Source organism: Schistocerca gregaria, chromosome 4 (genome assembly GCF_023897955.1).
Source record: "Schistocerca gregaria isolate iqSchGreg1 chromosome 4, iqSchGreg1.2, whole genome shotgun sequence".
Taxonomy (NCBI): Eukaryota; Metazoa; Arthropoda; class Insecta; order Orthoptera; family Acrididae; genus Schistocerca; species Schistocerca gregaria.
The window spans coordinates 443,980,961-444,005,811 of NC_064923.1; the positions used below are offsets into that span (position 1 = coordinate 443,980,961).

The 24,851-nt window shown below is 39.5% G+C and overlaps 1 protein-coding gene across 2 annotated transcripts in view; it reads left to right on the top strand.

Annotated features, from left to right (window-relative positions):
• The window catches only part of LOC126266803 (phosphatidylserine synthase 2-like), a 230,830-nt gene that overhangs the window by 97,454 nt on the left and 108,525 nt on the right, over window positions 1-24,851 (top strand). For both annotated transcript variants that reach the window (XM_049971345.1, XM_049971346.1), the window contains exon 8: window positions 4,859-5,004. In XM_049971345.1, the coding sequence (XP_049827302.1) occupies window positions 4,859-5,004 (146 nt within the window). The remainder of the gene's footprint in view (window positions 1-4,858; window positions 5,005-24,851) is intronic.

Sequence of the window (24,851 nt, forward strand, 5' to 3'; positions counted from 1 at the left end):
GTGCCAAAATTTTGTGAGGTTTTACAGTGGCCCACACTCTACATTGTGCTGATTTACCTTTTCCAGATAAATGGCAGGTTGCTTCATCACTGAACACACAAAAACTCTCTTCTTGCTTTCTCACCACTTTGTGAAGACACTGTGCTATTACACTGGTGTATACAATGCAAACTCAGTGAGTTTATGGTTCTATTCATGCATCAGTAATATAATACTTTGTAAAATATAGAACTCTGAAAACAAATGAATCATTTAGAATAGCCCTGTGTGTTTGTACCTTGCTTAACTTTTTATTCATTATTAATCAGTGATTTAAATAAATTTCAAGAAAAACATTTAATTAGCATCGTAAGATTCTTTGTCCCTGCTTCTTGTTGTAAGTACATTTCTCTCCCAACTACAGCAATCCCCCATGACTATGGCATGGTTGGGGAATTTACACATGATATTCTACATTTCCATGTGACCATAATTGTCAGATAAACTACTTATTGTAGCCTACACGTTTAAATCACAAAGGTTTTTGGTCCTAAAAACAGTGCCCATTGCACCATGACCTTCAATTCATGTTGCTGCAAACATTAGTGTGAGAAATAATGCAGAGCTGGATATTTCCTGATGGAGACCTGTAAACAGTCACTGTTAATAACTTGTGTGTTTCCAGATCGGCTATACTGACACAGCTATAAAAGAGCTTCTAAACTCTGTGTATATTATTTTTCTGGGCTTGGACCCCATGTAAGGGTTTCGTGTATACAGGTGTTTCCCCATTTTCTTCAGTACTTCTGCTGTAATGTGACATTACCTCGTGTCCATTTCGATGTGTGTGTTAACATCAGTGATTTACACATGATATTCTTATAAGCACAATGTATCAGCTGACATTGCATATGTTCTTCCATTTCATGTTAGCAGTTCATACATTTTCTTTCAGCTTTTATATATGTTTACTGAACATACTAAATGAGAATTCTTTGAGATCCAAGATTTTGTCCAACTTCCAGTTTTATGCTTTGCTGTTAGGTTTCAACTGTAGCTACACTTACTCTGCAGCTCTGTCTGTCGGAAGAATTTACCTTAAAACAGGTGTAGTGAAAATATGGAAAACTGCTTCAATATTATTGATACTATTATTGTAAGACTGGATGTAGCAGTGAGGCATGTAAGTATTGTCGTACAAGAATACACAGATGCAGACTATATCACTTTTTATGCTATCAAGTGAAAGACCCATTCTCCTGAGCAAAAAGGCCCATTCTCCTGAGCAACTCTCCAGCTCTGTGTTAATATTTCCCAAAGAACAATCAACACTTATTACAGCACAGAAAGTGTGACACAATCTTCACATTAGTATGAGAAGTATTCTCAGAAATGTTTCTGGTGTCATATTGAGATGTATATTGGGATTACAGTTCAGACTGTTGTCTGCAACCCCAGGTAATATATGGTGTACTGGACTGTGGTCTTTCCCTAAAAAGCCTCAATCACAGGTTACATCAATGAATCCTATATTTGGCTCCTAGTTACTTGGTAATAATTACTCAAAGTAATAATAACAAAAGCTTCCCTTTTCATGTGGTAACTTCTCACTTTGCAGGCCATAAACTTTTGCTTTGAAGTGTCACTTCAGTATAATGGCTATTTACATGTCAGCTTATAATGGACTAACCGAATATGTTTGTTCCTCTTACTGTTGTGATCACATTAAAAGTTTCTAAACTACTTTCCTAATGGAGTGGTTAGTTAACAATCGTATCTGTGAAGGAAAACATATTACTGTTTTTGTCTTACACAATTTTGTGTGGCATTCCTTTCAATTGAATTTGGCGAGTTACATGTCCTGAACCTATCCCAGTAAACCTACCAGGGAAATTGGACTTACAGTTTATGATGCAATTCAAATAACATGTTGTTCATGGCAAATATGCACAGTTAATTTTATTGAGGAGTAAAAGGTTGCTTAAAAGGCAGACAGAAAAGTTTCTGTCATATGACTGGGATTTGATCCCACAACTGCTCAGTTTTCAGACACACACTATATTCTGTCTTCAAGGGTTGGTGTTGGGTTGTTTGGGGGAAGAGACCAAACAGCGAGGTCATCGGTCTCATGGGATTAGGGAAGGAAGTCGGCCATGCCCTTTCAAAGGATCCATCCCGGCATTTGCCTGGAGCGATTTGGGGAAATTACAGAAAACCTAAATCAGGATGGCCAGATGCGGGATTGAACCGTCATCCTCCCAAACGCGAGTCCAGTGTGCTAGCCACTGCGCCACCTCGCTCGGTGACACACACTATACCACTAGACCTGACTTTTGTATTACAAAATAAGCCTTCTTTCAGAACACACAGGGTCTGCATAAAAAGTATCGGGAACAATTTTTTCCTGACCTGACTGTTCATTGCACTGCACTATAACCATTCATGTTCAGTGATGGGAGAGGTATGGCCTTCAAAACACACCAACCACCAGTCACATGCAAGGGTTCATTGAGGAGAGATGGTGTTTTTAGTGGAACCTTGTCAAGTGAATTGGTGCAAGTGCAAAATGCAGTGAACGATCAAACGGCAGTACACCATCAAATTTTGTGTTGGTCTGGGAAATCAGATATGGAGACATCAGCCATGATTCGACAAGTGTTCAACTATGAAAGCATCTCACAAACTGAAATTTTTTAATTGTTATAGAGGGAGACCAAGAGACAAATACACCAAGCAGATTCAGAAGGATGTAGATTGCAGTAGGTACTGGGAGATGATGAAGCTTGCACAGGATAGAGTAGCATGGAGAGCTGCATCAAACCAGTCTCAGGACTGAAGACCACAACAACAACAACAACAACAACAACAACAAGCCCTTCAAAGACAGCCGAGGGAGTGTGGAGTACGAGCCCCGTGCCGGACAGACATTGACATCTAGAACTGACAGCAATGTGCTCGGTGTGGTTGAAGAACTGAATTCATACTATCAGTTAAGTGTGTGTATCGTTGCGGATGCAGTTGGCATTGATAAGATAGTACACACCATTATCACTGAAGATTTGGTGATGCGAAAAATCTGTGCTAAACTTGTCCCAACGGTCTTGACATACGGCCATAAACAGAGGCCCGTGTATGCTTGTGAAGATCTTTCGTAATTTGTTGAAGACCCCAGGCTTTTTGGACAACATAATCTTGGGAGACAAAACTTGGATGTTGAAATACGATCTGGAAACAAAGCAGCAAACTTCCGAATGGCACACTGCTCCATCGCCTCATCTGAAAAGGGCTTGAATGAGCAGATCCAGAGTGGAAGCAATGCCGTTGTTTTCTCTGATGCCACGTGAGTGATCCACTACAAATTTGTACGTGAAGGGCAGACTGTGGATGGTGCTTTTTACCTAGAAGTGCTAAGAAGACAAGAGAAGTGTCAACCGGGTGAGGCCAGCCATTGCCAGAAATTGGAAACTGCATCACAACAATGCACCCAGCCACGTCTGCTCCAAGGTGACCAACTGCCTGATAATAAACAGCATTGCGGTGATTCCCCAATCCCCTTACAGTCCCAACTTGGCACCAGCTGACTACACATCACTATGGGGACCCTGAGTGCCATCACGGAATCTTGCACCCATACTCTTAAGATCCTTTCAAAATCCACCTACCAGGTAGCCTTCAAGTTGTGGAAAAGCTGCTGGCAAAAGTCTGTCAACACTCAAGGGCTGTACTTCGAAGAATATTAAGTCATTGTAGCAGTGTCTCGAATAAATCCATTTTTCCAAAACTTTTCCATGTACTTTTTATACAAAATCTGTATGTTTGTCACCCAGTGCTAACATTATAGGACTGTTGGACAGTAATGTTGTTACATAACACTATTCCCTGACACAATACAAGGAATTTACTGTTAGCTACATATGAAAATCAGACATTCTTCTGTTAATGAATGTTTGTATGGATGCTGTTGTTAATGTTTTCAACACAATCAAAATTCTGAAGACACTAATCTAAGAATAAGAGGACAATGTAAGTTGTATATGTTTGTGATATGTTTGTTACATTACAGTCTGACCCCTCTTTTCTGAGTAAAGATATTGTGTGTTGCATAAACTGGCAATAACATGTGGGTAGAGAAAAATATGCATGTTTTCTGTTCAGTTTATACACAGTGCAGAAAACATTTATGAGATCTGTCACTTATTCACTCATTTCTGTCTTGCAAAATATGCTTCACTTCATACATTTCTTTGTCTGGGATCATACAGTAGGGAGCTTAATGTAGCGTGATGTCATTACTACTGTGCTAGCAATATGTAGATGACCTCACAGGACGATTGTCGCATAACATTCCAGCAGGCCTTCATTGTCTTAAAGACAGCAATTTAAAAAATGGCAGTCAGTCTGATTATCTTCTAGTATATTTCTTAGGTTTTTCTGTGTGTACTTAGCTTTTTATTAACACCATTGGTTTAAGTAGATTGTTAAGTATTTTAATACTTGTACCTTGTGTTGTTTATTTTGAGAGAGTGTGTGTACTGTTTGTATATAGCTGAAAGTTCTCTTTTTTGTTGGCATCATTTTTCAGGACTGCCTGTGTGGATCAATGGCTAATAAAGCTCACTGACATAAGGTTTTTTTTTCTAGTGAGAACCTATTTTTTTTCTCTAAGTCAAGTCAGGTTTGCGAAGACATTTGAAGTACAAAGCTGCAAAGTGACATGAAAGTCACAGAAGTAGCATAAAATTGAAAATTGGTGTTTCACATGAGAATTCCATCCACTACTTACTCCTGTAAATAAACTTAGTATAGACTTTCCTTTATTATGATTTAAAACGAATACTGCAAATTTAACTAACATTTAATCTTTTTTCATCTTTTTCAGTTCCTCGTTGCAGAACTCAATACGTTTTACTTGAAATTTGTGATGTGGATTCCACCAGAACACTACTTTAACCTTGTACGCTTGTTTTTCATATTACTGTGGGGTGCTGTATCAATGCGGGAAGTCTTCCAGTATTTGGATGATCCGTGAGTACATAGAGCTGTTACATTTTTTTAAAGCAGTTTCTAACTGCAGTTACATGTACTTGTGTGACAAATATTTTTTTCCCATGAGTTCATTTCTGTGTAAACCTTTTGTTGAAAATGGATAGGCTGTATGCTGTGCTGAAAATGTATAATTTGAGATTAGTTTGTGGTTTACAGCCTCATTTAAGTTTGTAGTGGATATGCATGGAATTCTGCAACAAGTATGTATGCCATTAAATTAGAAGAACTTGGACATAGGCACAGAAAGCCTGAAGTAAATACAAAGACAAGATATCCAGTTATCCACACACACACACACACACACACACACACACACACACACACACACACACAGAGTCTCTCTCTCTCTCTCTCTCTCTCTCTCTCTAGTTAATAGTAATAGTAGATCCCAATCAGAGTTCACTACATAATCTGTAGATTTCACAAAAGCAAAATATGCCTCCAGTCAGAAACCAACCCATTCCTCTTCATTGTTATTGTAGTTTGTTGTTTTTACGTTGAAATAGGTTGTTTTTGCCTCTGATATTCCAAATCTGTTTTGACTTTTGATAGTTCTGTGAAAGCATGAAAGCAAAGGAGTTTGTTTCCAGCTAAACTGCTATGATGGGCATGTCCTTGTATGGTGATGCAGTTGGTGCTCCCATTGCCCAAATGAGGTGTAATGAGTTAATATATTTTTAGCACTGTACTTGTGTTTGTCAGCAGTATTTAGAGCCAATGTATTTAGTTTTATGTGAGCATACAGAGTTTCTAGCAAAACTTTTACTTGCTAAACATGACAGTGGTCAAGAAGGTAGATGTAATAATACAGACAATGGGGAATTAAAGAGGAATAGAAATGTGATTGCTGAGCTTAAATCAATCAATCTCTCTCTCTCTCTCTCTCTCTCTCTCTCTCTCTCTCTCTCTCTCTCTCTCTCTCTCTCGTTAACAATAATAGCAGATCTGTAAATAACACAAGAGTGGCAGCAGCTGCACAAACAAAGGATTTGTGGTTGAAGGGCTTTTGCCACACTTCTTGTAAATCAGGTGATTTCAAAGAATAGGATTCACTAACGCAAAGAATACAGCATCTGGGCTGCAGAGCAATGAAACTTTTGGTCAATGTATTCTACTTTTTGCTGATCCCTACTGGAGAATGTGTCAATGTTCAGGCTGGTTATAATGAAACTTTCATTGCTTGAGCCAGTGTAGATGGTTAATTATTTACCATATGGATACCAACTTTATAGGAACGATATTCACGCTGTGCGCTCCAGGGGTTGTGTTGTTGGTAGTGTTCATGTCATTACTTGTCATGAGCTGGTACTGGAACAGCAGTGTAGGATTGAAATATAAGCATCAGTGTGCATTACAGTTCTACACAGTCAACGTAGGTCTGGGGAAGGTAAGCATGGTTTCACTCATAAAGTTTTAGTGGCCCTCTTTCTGCACAGGGTTGAAGAACGTGACTTGAAATTCAAATTAACAGGTGATTTGTGAATTGCTCCTGGCAGAGGGCAATGGCCTATTACACCACAAATTGTTGAAGTTATTTTTGACATAGCTGAGAATGCTGGACACAGTGTGCGATCTTCAAGCAGTGCTCGAGCTGTGTCATGACAGATGAACTTTCCAAAGTCACCGTGCAAAAAGTGGTGCAAAGAATTGTGAAATGGTGTGTCCAGTGCAGTTACAGGGTTTCATGGATGCAGATAGTCATCACATTGAGCAACATTTGTAACCTGGAAAGTAATATGATACACAATCAACAAATGTTACCTTCTCATGTGGAAATTAAAATGTCTCTTTTTCAATTGTTTATTCATTATTTCTCTTCTGTGTGTTCTTATAGGGTTTCTAAAGTGTTTCATTGATTTATGATCACTCGTTTTTCATGGGGGCCCTTTTCAAGTAGCAAAAGTTTAATTATAATCACCCTGTGTAAAGAACATAATGTGAAGCATAGTATTGAAACAGGATTTCTTTCACTCATGTAAGTGGATGAGCGACACCTGCACCATTGAATATAGTCTTTCAAAATTATTTCAAAAGCCCTCATTACCATTCCATTCTAGATATGACAGAAATCATGCTTCAGAAATGAGGTATTCATATTATTTGGTCCAACTGCATTATACTCCTTTTAGCTGCTTAATAATGTAAGAGGTTGGCTAATGCACTTGTGGTCATGTACTGCAGAGTGATTCAGTGATACTGAAAGAACATTTTTATAACCAAAGATCTATTTTGTTATCATCCGATGCAAAACCTAAACAAAATACATACTTGCTATCGTCAAGACACATTTAATTAATTTGTAGCTTATGTTTGAATACTGAGAAAAAGTATTTGGTACATTATATTACTTGCAAGAAGTGGACAGTGTTTGTATTGTGATTTTTGAGCGCACAGTTAAAAGATATGAGTTTCTTGAGACACTATTAATGGTACAGGTATGAAGCACTAATAACTTTACATAGTGTGACTTCACAAAACCAAATGAACATTCTCCTGACATTTAGCAAGCCCTTTTTTTGTTAGGTGACAATGGTGTTGTCTATTTTGATTGTTGTTTGGTTTCAGAATCATAACTGCCGTGAGTGGTCACCACTAATGAACTTCTGGAAAAATTCTGGCTCAATTTGGAGCTGTTCTTTCAAAGTACAGCTTGCTTGTACTCAACTTTATGTTCGTAGATGAGTTAGAAGCCAAGCCACAGATTTAGCAATGACCCTTCTCATTCCCAGATCTTTGATTAAAATTTGCTGAAATAAATGTGAAGGCAAGCCAGTTAACTCTGTCATGTGTTCATAATCAGTTGTTGGGCTTCAAGCATACTCCACAAATTTTGTAGACTTTTTGTCTGTCTTAGAAATTAATAGTGTCCAGAACGAGGCTTGTCAAGTTGCTATTTTTGTAAGATTAACCCTCTGGCACATGGCGTCCACTATAGTGCACAGTTGGTAATGGTTGCTTCTTCAGTGTTTTCTATCAGGCAAATGCACACAGTCAACTGCAGTGGGCACTTCCTGCTAATGTTGTGCCCTACATGCATTTGCAGCCTCATGACTGATTGAAAATACCAGAAAAGTAACCATTGAAAGCTGTCCACTGCAGTGAAATTCATGCACCACGGGGTTAATTTTTTTTCATATTATCATCCCTCTAAGCTGGCTTCAACATCACAACAGTTTTGTGACTTTTTCTTGAGGATGAGGCAGAATTTCACAGCTGCATTTAGTTCACTCACACCTGCTGTTGTAAAATAAAAAAAGAAGAGTGTAAAACAGTTGCAGTGAGACAAGAGGCAGTATTGAATCTACAAGAAGTGCACAATACACCCGTAACAAGAAAAATGCATACTAAATAAGCATCACCTGGGACAGCACTATTTTAGGATGTATTCCTTTATACTCACTGAGTGTATCAGAAATGCTGTGCTGTAAGACTATACCCTGTTGCTAGAGTAAGGTACACAGGCGTGTAGTAGGCATGCACAACATCAGAACTGGAACATAGTAAGTGGTTCTAAAAAAATAAAGAATACATGTTACTATAAATCGATAAAGCAGGAGTAAGCCATTAAATATTTTGGAAGGTTGTCAGGTAAAAACAAAAGCAGTAATTACATATTTAAGGTGGGAATGTTGGTCAGACAAGGACATACAGAAGACATAGCTCAGCTGGCGGTATTAGGAAACAACACAAGGTGGTTGAGTGATTAAATAAAAAATGAGTTAAGAGAAGAAAATTGGTTGATTAATGGAAGAAAGATAACATCAAAAAGATTGGCAGTCAAAACACGTAGCAAACAGAACACCATTAACAAATTTGTCTTGCAAAACTAATGCTCATTAAGATTTCAGTATTCTTTATTGTAAAAAATAATTAATGAACATCTGATTTTATTACACTAATGTTTTCTTTCTTTCTTTCTTTTTTTTTCTTTTCAAAATGAGCATTGAATAGTAGAGTTCAACATGGCCAGTTGATTTTTATAAATAATATATCAATGATTTTCTGCAAGTGAACACCAAAGAATCTCTTCATAATGTAAAATGATTTCTTGTTAGTATTAGACACTTGCATATGTCAGTAGAAACTTCTGACTTCTGAAGAATGATTATAAGCTTGAGTTGTATATCCTTCTGAGAAAGAACGGCATGTGGTAACCTTACAGAAATGTTATTATGTGTTATTACTCTATGATCAGATCCAGTTCCATCCTCTTCTCCTTCTCTTGCATGTTGCAATGTGCGAAATTTCATGTGGGCTAAAAAAAAAAAAAAAAGGTTGTGGAATGTCGTCATAAGGTGATGCAACAGCTGCTTTCTTCCATTTTTGTTCATTTTTAGTTGGTTAGACTCTGCAAGTGTCAATAAGTATGCTGTACATTCAGTAAAAACATTAAAAACAAATATTCCAAGACTTACCAAGCGGGAAAGCGCCGGTAGATAGGCACAATAAATAAAACACACACACAGAATTTCTAGCTTTCGCAACCGACGGTTGCTTCTTCAGGAAAGAGGGAAGGAGACGGAAAGACGAACGGATGTGGGTTTTAAGGGAGAGGGTAAGGAGTCATTCCAATCCCGGGAGCGGAAAGACTTACCTTAGGGGGAAAAAAGGATAGGTATATGCACACACACACACACACACACACACACACACACACACACACAGAGATCATGAAGATGTCATCAATAAATCTGTACCAAATTTTGGGTTGGCAGGCTTGGGTAACCAAGAAGGCTTCCTCTAAGCGACCCATAAATAGGTTGGCATATGAGGGGGCCATCCTGGTGCCCATGGCTGTTCCCTTTAATTGTTGGTATGTCTGGCCTTCAAAAGTGAAGAAGTTGTGGGTCAGGCTGAAGCTGGCTAAGGTGATGAGGAAAGAGGTTTTAGGTAGGGTAGTAGGTGATCGGTGTGAAAGGAAATGCTCCATTGCAGCGAGGCCCTGGACGTGCGGGATATTTGTGTATAGGAAGTGGCATCAATGGTTACAAGGATGGTTTCCGGGGGTAAGGATTTCAGGCGTTCGAGAAAGTGGTTGGTGTCTTTGATGAAGGATGGGAGACTGCATGTAATGGGTTGAAGGTAGGCAGAGATACATTCTGTGGGGGCTTGGTAACCAGCTACAATGGGGCGGCCAGGATGTTTGAGTTTGTGAATTTTAGGAAGTAGGTGGAAGGTAGGAGTGTGAAGTGTCGGTGGGGTCAGGAGTTTGATGGAGTCAGGTGAAAGGTTTTGTAGGGGGCCTAAGGTTCTGAGGATTCCTTGAAGCTCCACCTGGACATTAGGAATGGGATTATCTTGGCAAACTTTGTATGTAGAGTTGTCTGAAAGCTGACGCAGTCCCTCAGCCACATACTCCAGATGATCAAGTACCACAGTCGTGGAATCCTTGTCAGCCGGAAGAATGATGATGGATCGGTCAACTTTCAGATCACGGATAGCCTGGGCTTCGGCTGTGGTGATGTTGGGAGTAGGATTAAGGTTTTTCAAGAAAGATTGAGAGGCAAGGCTGGAAGTGAGAAATTCCTGGAAGGTTTGGAGAGGGTGATTTTGAGGAAGATGAGGTGGGTCCCGCTTTGATGGAGGACGGAACTGTTCCAGGCAGGGTTCAATTTGAATAGTGTCTTGGGGAGTTGGATCATTAGGAGTGGGATCAGGATTATTTTTATTCGTGGCAAAGTGATATTTCCAGCAGAGACTACCTATTTATGGATCGCTTAGAGGAAGCCTTCTTGGTTACCCAAGCCTGCCAACCCAAAGTTTGGTACAGATTTATTGATGACATCTTCATGATCTGGACTCACAGTGAAGAACAACTCCAGAATTTCCTCTCCAACCTCAACTCCTTTGGTTCCATCAGATTCACCTGGTCCTACTCCAAATCCCATGCCACTTTCCTTGACGTTGACCTCCATCTGTCCAATGGCCAGCACCACACATCCATCCACATCAAACCCACCAACAAGCAGCAGTACCTCAATTATGACAGCTGCCACCCATTCCATATCAAACGGTCCCTTCCCTACAGCCTAGGCCTTTGTGGCAAACGAATCTACTCCAGTCCTGAATCCTTGGACCATTACACCAACAACCTGAAAACAGCTTTCGCATCCCGCAACTACCCTCCCGACCTGGTACAGAAGCAAATAACCAGAGCCACTTCCTCATCCCCTCAGAAACCAGAACCTCTCACAGAAGGATCCCAAAAGTGCCCCACTTGTGACAGGATACTTCCGGGGACTGGATCAGACTCTGAATGTGGCTCTCCAGCAGGGATACGACTTCCTAAAATCCTGCCCCGAAATGAGATCCATCCTTCATGAAATCCTCCCCACTCCACCAAGAGTGTCTTTCCACCGTCCACCTAACCTACGTAACCTCTTGGTTCATCCCCATGAAATCCCCAAACCACCTTCCCTACCCTCTGGCTCCTACCCTTGTAACCGCCCCTGGTGTAAAACCTGTCCTATGCACCCTTCCACCACCACCTACTCCAGTCCTGTAACCCGGAAGGTGTACACGATCAAAAGCAGAGCCACGTGTGAAAGCACCCACGTGATTTACCAACTGACCTGCCTACACTGTGACGCTTTCTATGTGGGAATGACCAGCAACAAACTGTCCATTCACATGATGGACACAGGCAGACAGTGTTTGTTGGTAATGAGGATCACCCTGTGGCTAATCATGCCTTGGGGCACGGCCAGCACATCTTGGCACAGTATTACACCGTCTGGGTTATCTGGATACTTCCCACCAACACCAACCTATCCGAACTCCGGAGATGGTAACTTGCCCTTCAATATATCCTCTCTTCTCGTTATCCACCAGGCCTCAATCTCCGCTAATTTCAAGTTGCCGCCACTCATACCTCACCTGTCATTCAACATCATCTTTGACTCCACACTTCCGCCTCGACTGACATCTCTTCCCAAACTCTTTGCCTTTAAATATGTCTGCTTGTGTCTGTGTATGTATGTATGTATGTATGGATGGATGTGTGTGTGTGTGTGTGTGTGTGTGTGTGTGTGTGTGTGTGTGTGTGTGTGGGCGCGCGTGTATATACCTATCCTTTTTTCCCCCTAAGGTAAGTCTTTCCGCTCCTGGGATTGGAATGCCTCCTTACCCTCTCCCTTACAACCCACATCCTTTCATCTTTCCTTTTCCTTCCCTCTTTCCTGACGAAGCAGCCGCCGGTTGGGAAAGCTCGAAATTTTGTGTGTGTGTTTGTGTGTTATTTTATTGTGCCTGTCTACCGGCACTTTGCCGCTTGGTAAGTCTTGGAATCTTTGTTTTTAATATATTTTTCCCATGTGGAAGTTTCTTTCTATTCCCCTGGTGGTGGTAATGACTGACAATGAAAACTGAGGAGCACTAAGAGCTGTGAAAGGAGATATAAAAGGTTTTGGTCACTCTTTACAAAGTGTCAAGAGAGGGGGATAAAGAAGTTAGTGTACATCATAGCTGATAAGTTAGCTTTAATTAAAATGGTGGTCAGAGTAATAGGACACAAAGCAGAGAGTAAACAAACACAGCATACCTGAGGATTATGTGTGTGTTAGACAAATGTCTGTTTTCATACGTCCAAAACTATCAGTGCCTTCTCTTTTAATCCCTTTGTGTCTTCAATTTCAGAATTTGGTTATTGTAGTTCTAAATCTCTTAAACTACTGATACCATAAGGAAAGTTCTGACAGAATGTAAATAATTTAGGAGTGAAGGGGACCTTTCACTGAATATCAAAAGCATTGAGTTGGCAACAAACACACAGAAAAGAGAAAGAAAACTTCTAACTTTCGGAATAAATCCTTTGATGAGCTAGAGTAAAATACACATACAAAATAAAACACATTAATGTACACACACACACACACACACACACACACACCTCTGTCCATACATTATGCTAGTTGGACATACAATATAACATCGCTTTTATGTTCCTGGAATTGACGTTTTTCCTCCGTTTACAACAGTTCTTTCACTCCTGGCAAATTTTCTATGTTCACACTGTTAATTCGCATCCAATTTTATGTTAACATACTTATAATTTTCGCAGAATTTATGTTTTATGAAACAGTGTTCATGGAGAGAAAACTGGCATAATTGATATAAACCGCACAGGCATGGCGTTGGTCTTTAAGCGGTGTTTACAATCGTTATACATTTAAGTTTCTTGAAGCTATGACACTCTACTCAAAAGATATGAATTGGTAAGAGTTGGTACAATTCGTACGTTATTTCCTTCTGCTGCCAATCCCTAATTGGCATAGTGACTGATGGGAGTAACTACATTCATTCGAGTAATAACCAATGACAAGTTTTTAGTCTTTACTGTACATGTGCAACTTCATGACTGTTGCTCTCGTTATGATGGCTGAAAATCACCTGTGTATTGCTTAAATGTTTCTGGTGTAAATAATGGAACACTGCACCAGTTAAGTATTTTTTCATGCTTAGCAAAATGTGTTTTGAGAATTTATTCTAATTGTGAAGTACAAATATTTACATAAATATTTTTGTGATGTTTCGCACAAAAACCTTGTGTGCACATGTGCGCGCTCTCGCAGTACCTATTTGTATGGTACCTAGATAGCAAGAGATGCAGACAATCATATATGCAACCATCACACAAAATACTTATGTAAATATTTGCACTTGACAATAGGAATAAATTCAAGGAAAACATCTTTCTAAGCATCAAAAAATACATAAGTGATGCAGCATTTCATTAGTTAGATAATGAATGACACAACTGCAGACCTTTCCAAAACATCGATTGTAGTGAACGAGATTAAGTAAAGTGTTTCTACTTCCCAGACAGTTAACTAGTTCCATTTACATCAGCGGGTAAACACAGTAGGAAATTCAGGAAACCTTTATTGGATAATAAACAAGTCTCTAACAAGTATTTTGATGTCTATTATGTACCTATATCAAAATAAATTATGACAATGCGAGGGCAGATCCAATACATAACTACTACCACTTAAAAAGTTATTTCCCACATTTTACATTTTACTGCTAATTTCACCATTTTTTTAAAAGTCTCTTGATACGTATAAAAGTAGGGCTTCACTGTGTGTACATGTGTGTGAATTTTAATCTGGCTCATCAAAGTATTCATTCTGAAAGCTAGCAAGTTTTCCTTCGTTTTTGTGCCTGCCTGTCGATGACTCAATGCTTAAGCTATTCGGTGAGTGATCTCTTTCACTAAACTACTTACTTTCAAAGTCTTTCTGTAATGTTTATGTAACATATGTGATGGATTGACTCTACAAATATCACATTGTAGGAACCTTATAGATTTCTTTACAAAGATTTGTATGTTTATCTGTTATCCATGGTATTGAATTTGTTTGTAGTCTGTGCCATCAGTCCAAATAAGATGTTATATTTATTCCATGAATCTTCACTACTTCAGATTCTGAAAAATCTACATTATTTAGAATTATCATTTACCAATGTTATGATTGCATCATCACTACTACAACCATCATTGCCATCACAATAATTTAATTGTGTTAATTTCTGCATTTTCAGTTATTAGTAAATGCATGTTATAGACAAATTATTAGCATTTGATCTTGGCATGATTGTATGTATATTTTCTGCAACAACAATGTGAACATGTAGCCAGAAATAACAAGAGAAACATAGCTTAAGAGACAGAAATCTCTACAGATTTTTGTGCACAGACGGTGAAGAAATGACAAAGTTGTACTATCAGGTTGACTGACTAAAACAATAGAGTGCAGAAGTTAATGCTATGGAAGATGGTGAGGACGGTCAAGCTTTAAAATTGTTTCTAGTATCTTTCATTATGTCTCTGTTATAGCACTTTATTATGCCTTGTCAGTTGTATACAAACAGTTTGTACATAGAAATTCTAGTCCTTGTGTGCAGTACCACCAGTTCAACATAAACCTAACTGTGTATAAACACATTGTGTTCTTCATTGTAAATGTATGTGCCCAGCATTATGGTGGTTCCATTATTTTCAAACAACTGTTTCTGCAGCATACTAGTAGTATGCTGCATCTTCTCCATAAGGTGGTGTATAAAATACTGACCTATTGAGACAGAACCAACTGCCGTTGTTTGTGGACAGGGGTAGGGAGAGGGGGAGCAGCAGCAGAAGCAGGAGTAAAGAGAATGCTTTGCTCCTGTTGCCATGGCATAATGGGTTAGTTCAGCATGTCACTTGACTGGGATAACATCAGAAATTGTATTACCAATTTGTGTGCAGTCAGGCACACGATAAACAGTATGTGCAATATATGTGTATTTCATTACGGGCAGATCATGCATTTCTAGAGAAATTCAGAGATGCAGGCACAGGGCTTGTCATGTGCTACTGTGTCAAAAATGTATCAGAAGAACCATCATTTGGGGGAAACCATCACTAAGAGTGTCAGCTGCTGTAGCCAAACAGCATATAGATGCAAAGTATACATGTTCACTGTATATTCATGTTTATATATAGAATTATATGACAGTTTGTATCCCGTTCAGTACATCCATACTTCATATAGGTGTGTGAAGGCTACAGTAATGATTCGATGAGTTACGAAAAGATTTCAAATATAATGTTGTATTTTTATTTTAATAAGCAATGTATGTATGACGTATTTCCTTTAGTATATAAAATACTGTAACAACTTAGGTTGAAGACTGACGAGTCACCAATGTTCTCAATCAAATGATTGTATAAAAACATGTTATGTGACAATAAAGTATCTTATATTATCTAACATATTGATAAAAGAGGTCATCATCAAGTATTGCATATGGCAATGACAGATAGACTGGCTACAGTGAAGTATCACTCCCCATTACAATGCTGGACACTTGCACTGATGCCGACAGCTGCCTGTGATCAGCCAGATCATCCAGAACCAAGACCCCACTATGTGATACTGAACTGACCACCCCTATGTATCTAGATTTGCTTGCCACGTCTCATAAGGCACAGAGATTAGCATGGGTGCAGAAGCACTGCCATTGGACACTTGAAGTTTACCTGGACTGATAAGTTGTGGTCATATTGATACTCACTGGTGATGGGGTATGACTGTATTGGAAACCACATATAGTGATGAATCCTGCCAACAGATTATCTTTCAGGCAGGTGGTGGAGGTACTCTTCTACCTCATATGATTTCATGGAATGAAATGGGTCCATCCCCCTTGACACATCTGCCATCGTCTTTTGCCAGTAATTGGTAGTGGACATACTGTCTGCACATTTGGCTCTGTGTGGTTATTTACAGCACCCTGTATGTGACATGCATTTTTAACAAGAGAGGATGCTAAACTAACACAGTCAAATTATGTCAGAATGATATGAAGAACACCGTATGGATATGAGGTGGCTTATGTTGTGCATCTAGTCACATGACCCCAATCCTATTCATCACCCTCGTTCATCTGCTACGGTACTGATGTTTATTCTACAAGTTTGGTGCTTTGTTTCTCATTGCTACTTTGTCATAAATGTTCTGTGTGTTGTCTTCTCCTTCTAGTAGAGTGGAAGAGATTTGATTGTATTGTATTGTAAATTTTAATCAGTTTGATCTCTCACTACTGGCTACATGGTTTGTGAGTTCATTCTCTTGATTCTGACGCTCTGTATATGACCCTTTCCAAGATCTCTATGTATTGGTCCTCTCTTGGTCCTTGCAAAGAAACAGTGTATTCAGTATCACACTTAGATCATTAGATTATTTGGTTTGTGATCTGTTTTCTGTTTGTTTATAGTGAAGTAGTTTGTGGCATAAATGTATTTCATTATTGAATCATGGAATATTTCACGACAGTTTCTTCTCTGTGGAACTTGTGTACATATAGTCACTGATTTTAAGAGGAGAACAAAGGGAGGAAAAAGAGACTGGGAACTGGGAAAAGGTAGCAAGCAAAGGGCGAAAAAGGGGAACGCTTGAAAAAACTCCAGAAATTCAATTAGTAAATCAGTTTGGCTTGCTATCTGTAGTGGAGGAAGTGCCTCATTCAGATGTAGTTGAGAGTAGGTTGAAGCAGAATATTAGCTTAAAGAAAAAAGACAGATCGGGATCAAACCAGAATAGGAAAAGAAGAATTCTGCTTATAGGCAGCAACCAAGGGAGGGGCGTGGGCCAGCAGCTTCAGGAGAAATTAGGTGCAGTGTACTAGGTCACAAGTTTTGTGAAACCAAGTGCTAACCTTAGCCAGGTGACAGAAAACTTAGGTCAGCTATGCAGGGACTTTGAGAAGGAACATCAGGTAATTATAGTTGGGGGGGGGGGGGGGGGGAGCAGGAAACAGCCTGGCTATGAATCCAAGATACAGTATTAGGCATGACCTGGATAAGATAGGAGCAGAAACTGAACACACAGATGTGGGGTTTGTGGAGGTCTTTCAGCACCATGATCAGCCCTGGGTAAACACTGCTGTAAGGCCTGTTAACACTGAGCTGAACAGGATGCTCCAGACACCAGCAAAATCTCACATAAGTGTAGTTCCAGTAAATGCTATTGGTAGATGGGGATACGCTACACATGGTCTGCACCTGAAAGGGATGGGGAAAAATAAGTTAGCTTCTCTATTTGCAGAAATTGTAGGGGAGTCCAGAGTCTCAAAGGGATTATCCCTGTGGTTAATGGTTCCAGGCAGACAGGTTTTTTTTTTTTTTTTTTTTTTTTTTTTTAGATTTAATCCGAAGGCCAGACACATGAAAATCAAGCTAAACAGAATAAAAGAAACTTCGTGTTCAGTAAATAGGGGTAAAGCTAAGGGGAGTATCAACTTTCTTCATCAACATATCAGGGAATAAAAAATAAAGTAGATGAGCTATTAGTGTGTTTAGATGATCTCAAAAATAAGAATGAGATCGATACACTCTGTCTGTCTGAACACGATGCAACTGTGGGCATGGATAGTGTAGTATAAGTGGGTTTAATTTAGCATCTTACACTTCTAGATCTAGGATGGATAAAGGAGGAGTTGCCATTTCATAAAACAAGGGTATTAATGCAAAATTGCAAAAGTAAGCAAATTTTGTGTTGATCAACACTTTAAGGTTTCTGCATGTGAACTTCAACTAGATAATGTAGTATTGATATTAGCAACAGTGTACAGGTTTCCATTAGGAGACTGAGAGCTGTTCATAAAAAAAGTTGACTCCCTGTTATGCTGTCTGTCAGACAAAAAGAAGAAGTTATTAATCTGTGGTGATTTCAATGTGAACTTTCTAAGTAACTCTAATAGGAACAGTGAACTAGAAGTGTTATTAACAACATATAACTTAGAATCAGTGATCAATTTCCCTGCACGTATAGCTCAAGACAGTAGCACACTAATAGATAATGTATTTGTACAGAAAGAGGATGCTTTCCCTGTGGTAAATGGATTGTTAGACCATGATGCACAACTGATTAACTTGCAAAACCTAACAGGGTGCACAGTTCGGAAACAATTAAGTAAACGTGTGAGGTCACTCAACCCGGTATCTATAGAGCTCTTCAGAGAAAGCTTAAGAAATGTTAATTGGGGAGATGTATATAATGGGTCAAATGGTAATGGTAAATGCAACATATTTCTTGATAAATTTATATCCCTTTTTGAACATTGTTTCCCAAAGAAATTTACTAAATGTAACACCACACACTTTTCAAAGAAACTTTGAATTACTACAAGTATTAAAGTATCTTCAGAAAGAAAAAGAAAACTGTATAAGGCAGCAAGAACTAGTAAAGATCCAGAAGTAGTTTTAACTATAAAAATTATTGTAACATACTGAAAAAGTTGTAAGGAAATCACGAAATATGTATGTTAGAGCAGAAATTAACAACTCCGGCAATAAAATCAAATCAATATGGAATGTTGTTATAAGGGAGACAGGAAAAGTAACCACTGGGGTTGGTAGTGTTACTATTAAAGAGAACGAGACCATCCTAAACAACAGTACACAAGTAGCTAATGTATTTAACAACCATTTCTTAAGTGTAGGAGAAACAAAATCAGTGAGGACAGTTCAAAAGAAAAAGCCAGGCAGTACATGGAAGAGTCTGTTTGGAAAAAATTTCGTCAGTTAAAGTTTCACCTAACAACATATTGTGAAATACATAAAATTATCAAATCTTTGAAAAAATAAATGTTCTGTTGGAGTAGATGACATCTCTAATAAGATATTAAAACCATGTGGAGCAATTACGGCTGATGTTCTGAGTCACATATGTAATGCATCACTAACTCAAGGTATTTTCCTAGACAGGTTAAAATATGCCATTGTCAGGCCATTCTACAAAAAGGGGGACACCACAGATGTGAATAATTATTGGCTAGTATCCTTGCTTACAGCATCTTCAAAAATCTTCGCGAAAGTAATGTACTCGAGTGGTTTGCCATCTCAACAGTAATGGGATACTTAGTAAATCACAGTTTGGATTTCAAAAACGCTGTTCCACTGAGACAGCAATATACAATTTCACTGTCCACATAATAGAGTCTTTAAATATTAAAATGTCACCAATAGGAATTTTCTGTGTCTAGCCCAAAGCATTTGATTGTGTGAACCGTGACATTATGTTACATAAATTGCAATTCTATGGTATAAATGGAATAGCATATGAGTGGTTTAAGTCATACCTACAGAACGGGAAGCAAAAAGTTTCCTTAAATGGGTCAAGTGATTTAAATAAGTTTGCCACTTCATCTAACTGGGGTGAAATTACATTAGGTGTTCCACAGGGTTCAATCATGGGTCCCCTTCTGTTCTTGATATGTCTGAACGACCTCCCATCCTATCTGAAACAGGAAGCTGAACTGACTGACTGAAAATGATACAAATAAGGTCAATGGAAAAGTCATTAATTGGTTTTCTGCAAATGGGCTTGCTCTAAACTTTGAAAAAACATAGTACATCCAATTTTCTGCTGCAAAAAGTACAGTCCCTTCAATAAATATAACACATCAACAGAAGTCAGTAGACAGGGTAGAGCATATTAAGTTTTTGGATGTACATATAAATGAGAATCTTAATTGGAAAATTATGTTTTGAATCTTCTAAAGCAACTAGGTTCAGCAACTTTTGCAATCAGAATAATTGCCAATTTTGAGGATATGGAAATTACTAAGCTAACATACTTTGCATACTTTCACACTATATTGTCATACGGAATAATATTTTGGGGGTAACTCAACATTTAGACAAAAAGCATTCACTGCTCAAAAGAAAGTGGTTAGAATAATGTGTGGGATTCATAGTCGTACATCATGTAGACATCTTTTTAAAAGATTGGGAATTCTTACATCTACATCTACATCTACATCTACATGACTACTCTGCAATTCACATTTAAGTGCTTGGCAGAGGGTTCATCGAACCACAATCATACTATGTCTCTACTGTTCCACTCCCGAACAGCGCGCGGAAAAAACGAACACCTAAACCTTTCTGTTCAAGCTCTGATTTCTCTTATTTTATTTTGATGATCATTCCTACCTATGTAGGTTGGGCTCAACAAAATATTTTCGCATTCGGAAGAGAAAGTTGGTGACTGAAATTTCGTGAAAAGGTCTCGCCGCGACGAACAACGTCTTTGCTGTAATGACTTCCATCCCAACTCGTGTATCATATCTGCCACACTCTCTCCCCTTTTACGTGATAATACAAAACGAGCTGCCCTTTTTTGCACCCTTTCGATGTCCTCCGTCAATCCCACCTGGTAAGGATCCCACACCACGCAGCAATATTCTAACAGAGGAAGAACGAGTGTAGTGTAAGCTGTCTCTTTAGTGGACTTGTTGCATCTTCTAAGTGTCCTGCCAATGAAACGCAACCTTTGGCTCGCCTTCCCCACAATATTATCTATGTGGTCCTTCCAACTGAAGTTGTTCGTAATTTTAACACCCAGGTAGTTAGTTGAATTGACAGCCTTGAGAATTGTACTATTTATCGAGTAATTGAATTCCAACGGATTTCTTTTGGAACTCATGTGGATCATCTCACACTTTTCGTTATTTAGCGTCAACTGCCACCTGACACACCATACATCAATCTTTTCTAAATCGCTTTGCAACTGATACTGGTCTTCGGATGACCTTACTAGACGGTAAATTACAGCATCATCTGCGAACAATCTAAGAGAACTGCTCAGATTGTCACCCAGGTCATTTATATAGATCAGGAACAGCAGAGGTCCCAGGACGCTTCCCTGGGGAACACCTGATATCACTTCAGTTTTACTCTATGATTTGCCGTCTATTACTACAAACTGCGACCTTCCTGACAGGAAATCACGAATCCAGTCGCACAACTGAGACGATACCCCATAGCTCCGCAGCTTGATTAGAAGTCGCTTGTGAGGAACGGTGTCAAAAGCTTTCCGGAAATCTAGAAATACGGAATCAACTTGAGATCCCCTGTCGATAGCGGCCATTACTTCGTGCGAATAAAGAGCTAGCTGAGTTGCACAAGAGCGATGTTTTCTGAAGCCGTGCTGATTACGTGTCAATAGATCGTTCCCTTCGAGGTGATTCATAATGTTTGAATACAGTATATGCTCCAAAACCCTACTGCAAACCGTTGTCAATGATATAGGTCTGTAGTTAAATGGATTACTCCTACTACCCTTCTTAAACACTGGTGCGACCTGCGCAATTTTCCAATCTGTAGGTACAGATCTATCGGTGAGCGAGCGGTTGTATATGATTGCTAAGTAGGGAGCTATTGTATCAGCGTAATATGAAAGGAACGTAATCGGTATACTATCTGGACCTGAAGACTTGCCCGTATCAAGCGATTTGAGTTGCTTCGCAACTCCTAAGGTATCTACTTCTAAGAAACTTAAGCTAGCAGCTGTTCGTGTTTCAAATTCTGGAATATTCCATTCGTCTTCCCTGGTGAAGGAATTTCGGAAAACTGCGTTCAATAACTCCGCTTTAGCGGCACAGTCGTCGGTAACACTACCATCGGCACTGCGCAGCGAAGGTATTGACTGCGTCTTGCCGCTTGTGTACTTTACATACGACCAGAATTTCTTCGGATTTTCTACCAAATTTCGAGACAATGTTTCATTGTGGAACCTATTAAAGGCATCTCACATCGAAGTCTGTGCCAAATTTCGCGCGTCTGTAAATTTTAGGCTATCTTCGGGATTTTGCGTTCTTCTGAACTTCGCATGCTTTTTCCGTTGCCTCTGCAACAGCGTTCGGACCTTTTTTGTGTACCACAGGGGATCCGTTCCATCTCTTACCAATTTATGTGAGGTATGAATCTCTCAATTGCTGTTGCTACTATATCTTTGAATTTGAGCCACATCTCGTCTACATTTGCATAGTCAGTTCGGAAGGAATGGAAATTGTCTTTTAGGAAGGCTTCTAGCGACACTTTATCCTCTTTTTTAAATAAAATTATTTTGCGTTTGTTTCTGATGGATTTGGAAGAAACTGTATTGAACCTAGCTACAACAACCTTGTGATCACTAATCAACTTACAACAGCCTCACAGTACATTTACTCACTAATGAAATTTGTTTTCAACAACATGGACTAGTTTAAAAACAACAGTGATATTCATGATTATAATACAAGAAAAAAGAAACTTATTCTATCAAACTTTCTGGCAGATTAAAACTGTGTGCCAGACTGAGACTCAAATGCAGGAGAGCTTCTGTGAAGTTTGGAATGTAGGAGATGAGGTACTGGCGGAATTAAAGCTGCGAGGACAGGGCGTGAGTTGTGCTTGGATAGCTCAGTTGGTAGAGCACTTGCCCGCGATAGGCACAGGTCCCGAGTTCGAGTCTCGGTCCGACACACAGTTTTAATCTGCCAGGAAGTTTAATCTCAGTGCACACTCCGCTGTAGAGCGAAAATATCATTCTACTTACACTATCCTTCACTCAACCTATCTTTAGCACATAAAGGGGTAAAATATGCTGCTATAAAAATTTTTGACAAATTACCAGGTGAAATAAAATGTCTGACAGACAGCAGTAATAGCTTCAAAAATAAATTGAAAGCATGTCTCCTTGAAGACTCCTTCTATACCATAGATGAATTCTTGAATAGGAATAAATAAATCTATAAATACAGTACATGCATTATATATATATATATATATATATATATATATATATATATATATATATATATATATATATAAATAAAACAGAAAGAAACTTCCACATGGGAAAAATATATTAAAAACAAAGATTCCAAGACTTACCAAGCGGGAAAGCGCCGGCAGACAGGCACATGAACGAAACACACAAACACACACACACAGAATTACAAGCTTTCGCAACTGGCAGTTGCTTCGTCAGGAAAGAGGGAAGGAGAGGGAAAAATGAAAGGATGTGGGTTTTAAGGGAGAGGGTAAGGAGTCATTCCAATCCCGGGAGCGGAAAGACTTCCCTTAGGGGAAAAAAAGGACAGGTGTACACTCGCACACACACACACATATCCATCCGCACATACACAGACACAAGCAGACATATTTAAAGGCAAAGAGTTAAGGGCAGAGATGTCATTCGAGGCGGAAGTACAGAGGCAAAGAAGTTGTTGAAAGACAGGTGAGGTATGAGCGGCGGCAACTTGAAATTAGCGGAGGTTGAGGCCTGGCGGATATCGAGAAGAGAGGATATACTGAAGGGCGAGTTCCCATCTCCGGAGTTCGGATAGGTTGGTGTTGGTGGGAAGTATCCAGATAACTCGGATGGTGTAACACTGTGCCAAGATGTGCTGGCCGTGCATCAAGGCATGTTTAGCCACAGGGTGATCCTCATTACCAACAAACACTGTCTGTCTGTGTCCATTCATGCGAATGGACAGTTTGTTGCTGGTCATTCCCACATAGAAAGCATCACAGTGCAGGCAGGTCAGTTGGTAAATCACGTGGGTGCTTTCACATGTGGCTCTCCCTTTGATCGTGTACACCTTCCGGGTTACAGGACTGGAGTAGGTGGTGGTGGGAGGGTGCATAGGACAGGTTTTACACCGCCTTACATGCCTTGATGCACGGCCAGCACATCTTGGCACAGTGTTACACCGTCCGAGTTATCTGGATACTTCCCACCAACACCAACCTATCCGAACTCCGGAGATGGGAACTCGCCCTTCAGTATATCCTCTCTTCTCGATATCCGCCAGGCCTCAACCTCCGCTAATTTCAAGTTGCCGCCGCTCATACCTCACCTGTCTTTCAACAACTTCTTTGCCTCTGTACTTCCGCCTCGAATGACATCTCTGCCCTTAACTCTTTGCCTTTAAATATGTCTGCTTGTGTCTGTGTATGTGCGGATGGATATGTGTGTGTGTGTGCGAGTGTACACCTGTCCTTTTTTTCCCCTAAGGGAAGTCTTTCCGCTCCCGGGATTGGAATGACTCCTTACCCTCTCCCTTAAAACCCACATCCTTTCATTTTTCCCTCTCCTTCCCTCTTTCCTGACGAAGCAACTGCCAGTTGCGAAAGCTTGTAATTCTGTGTGTGTGTTTGTGTGTTTCGTTCATGTGCCTGTCTGCCGGCGCTTTCCCGCTTGGTAAGTCTTGGAATCTTTGTTTTTAACATATTTTTCCCATGTGGAAGTTCTTTCTATTTTATTTACATCATCATTATATATATATATATTTTTTCACTTTAACCTCATGTCACCCTTTCCACCTTCTAATACCCTGTCAACCTCACAACATCCCAACATTCCTACAACGACCCTATTAAATTTTATTTACATTCCCTCCGCAAACATGCCTTCACCCTAGCCAGATTACGCTCCCATATTTTATTTATTCGGGCTTGTCTGACATTTGGCATTACCCCCAAAGGCCTCACACCTAAAGTTCCTATCTCT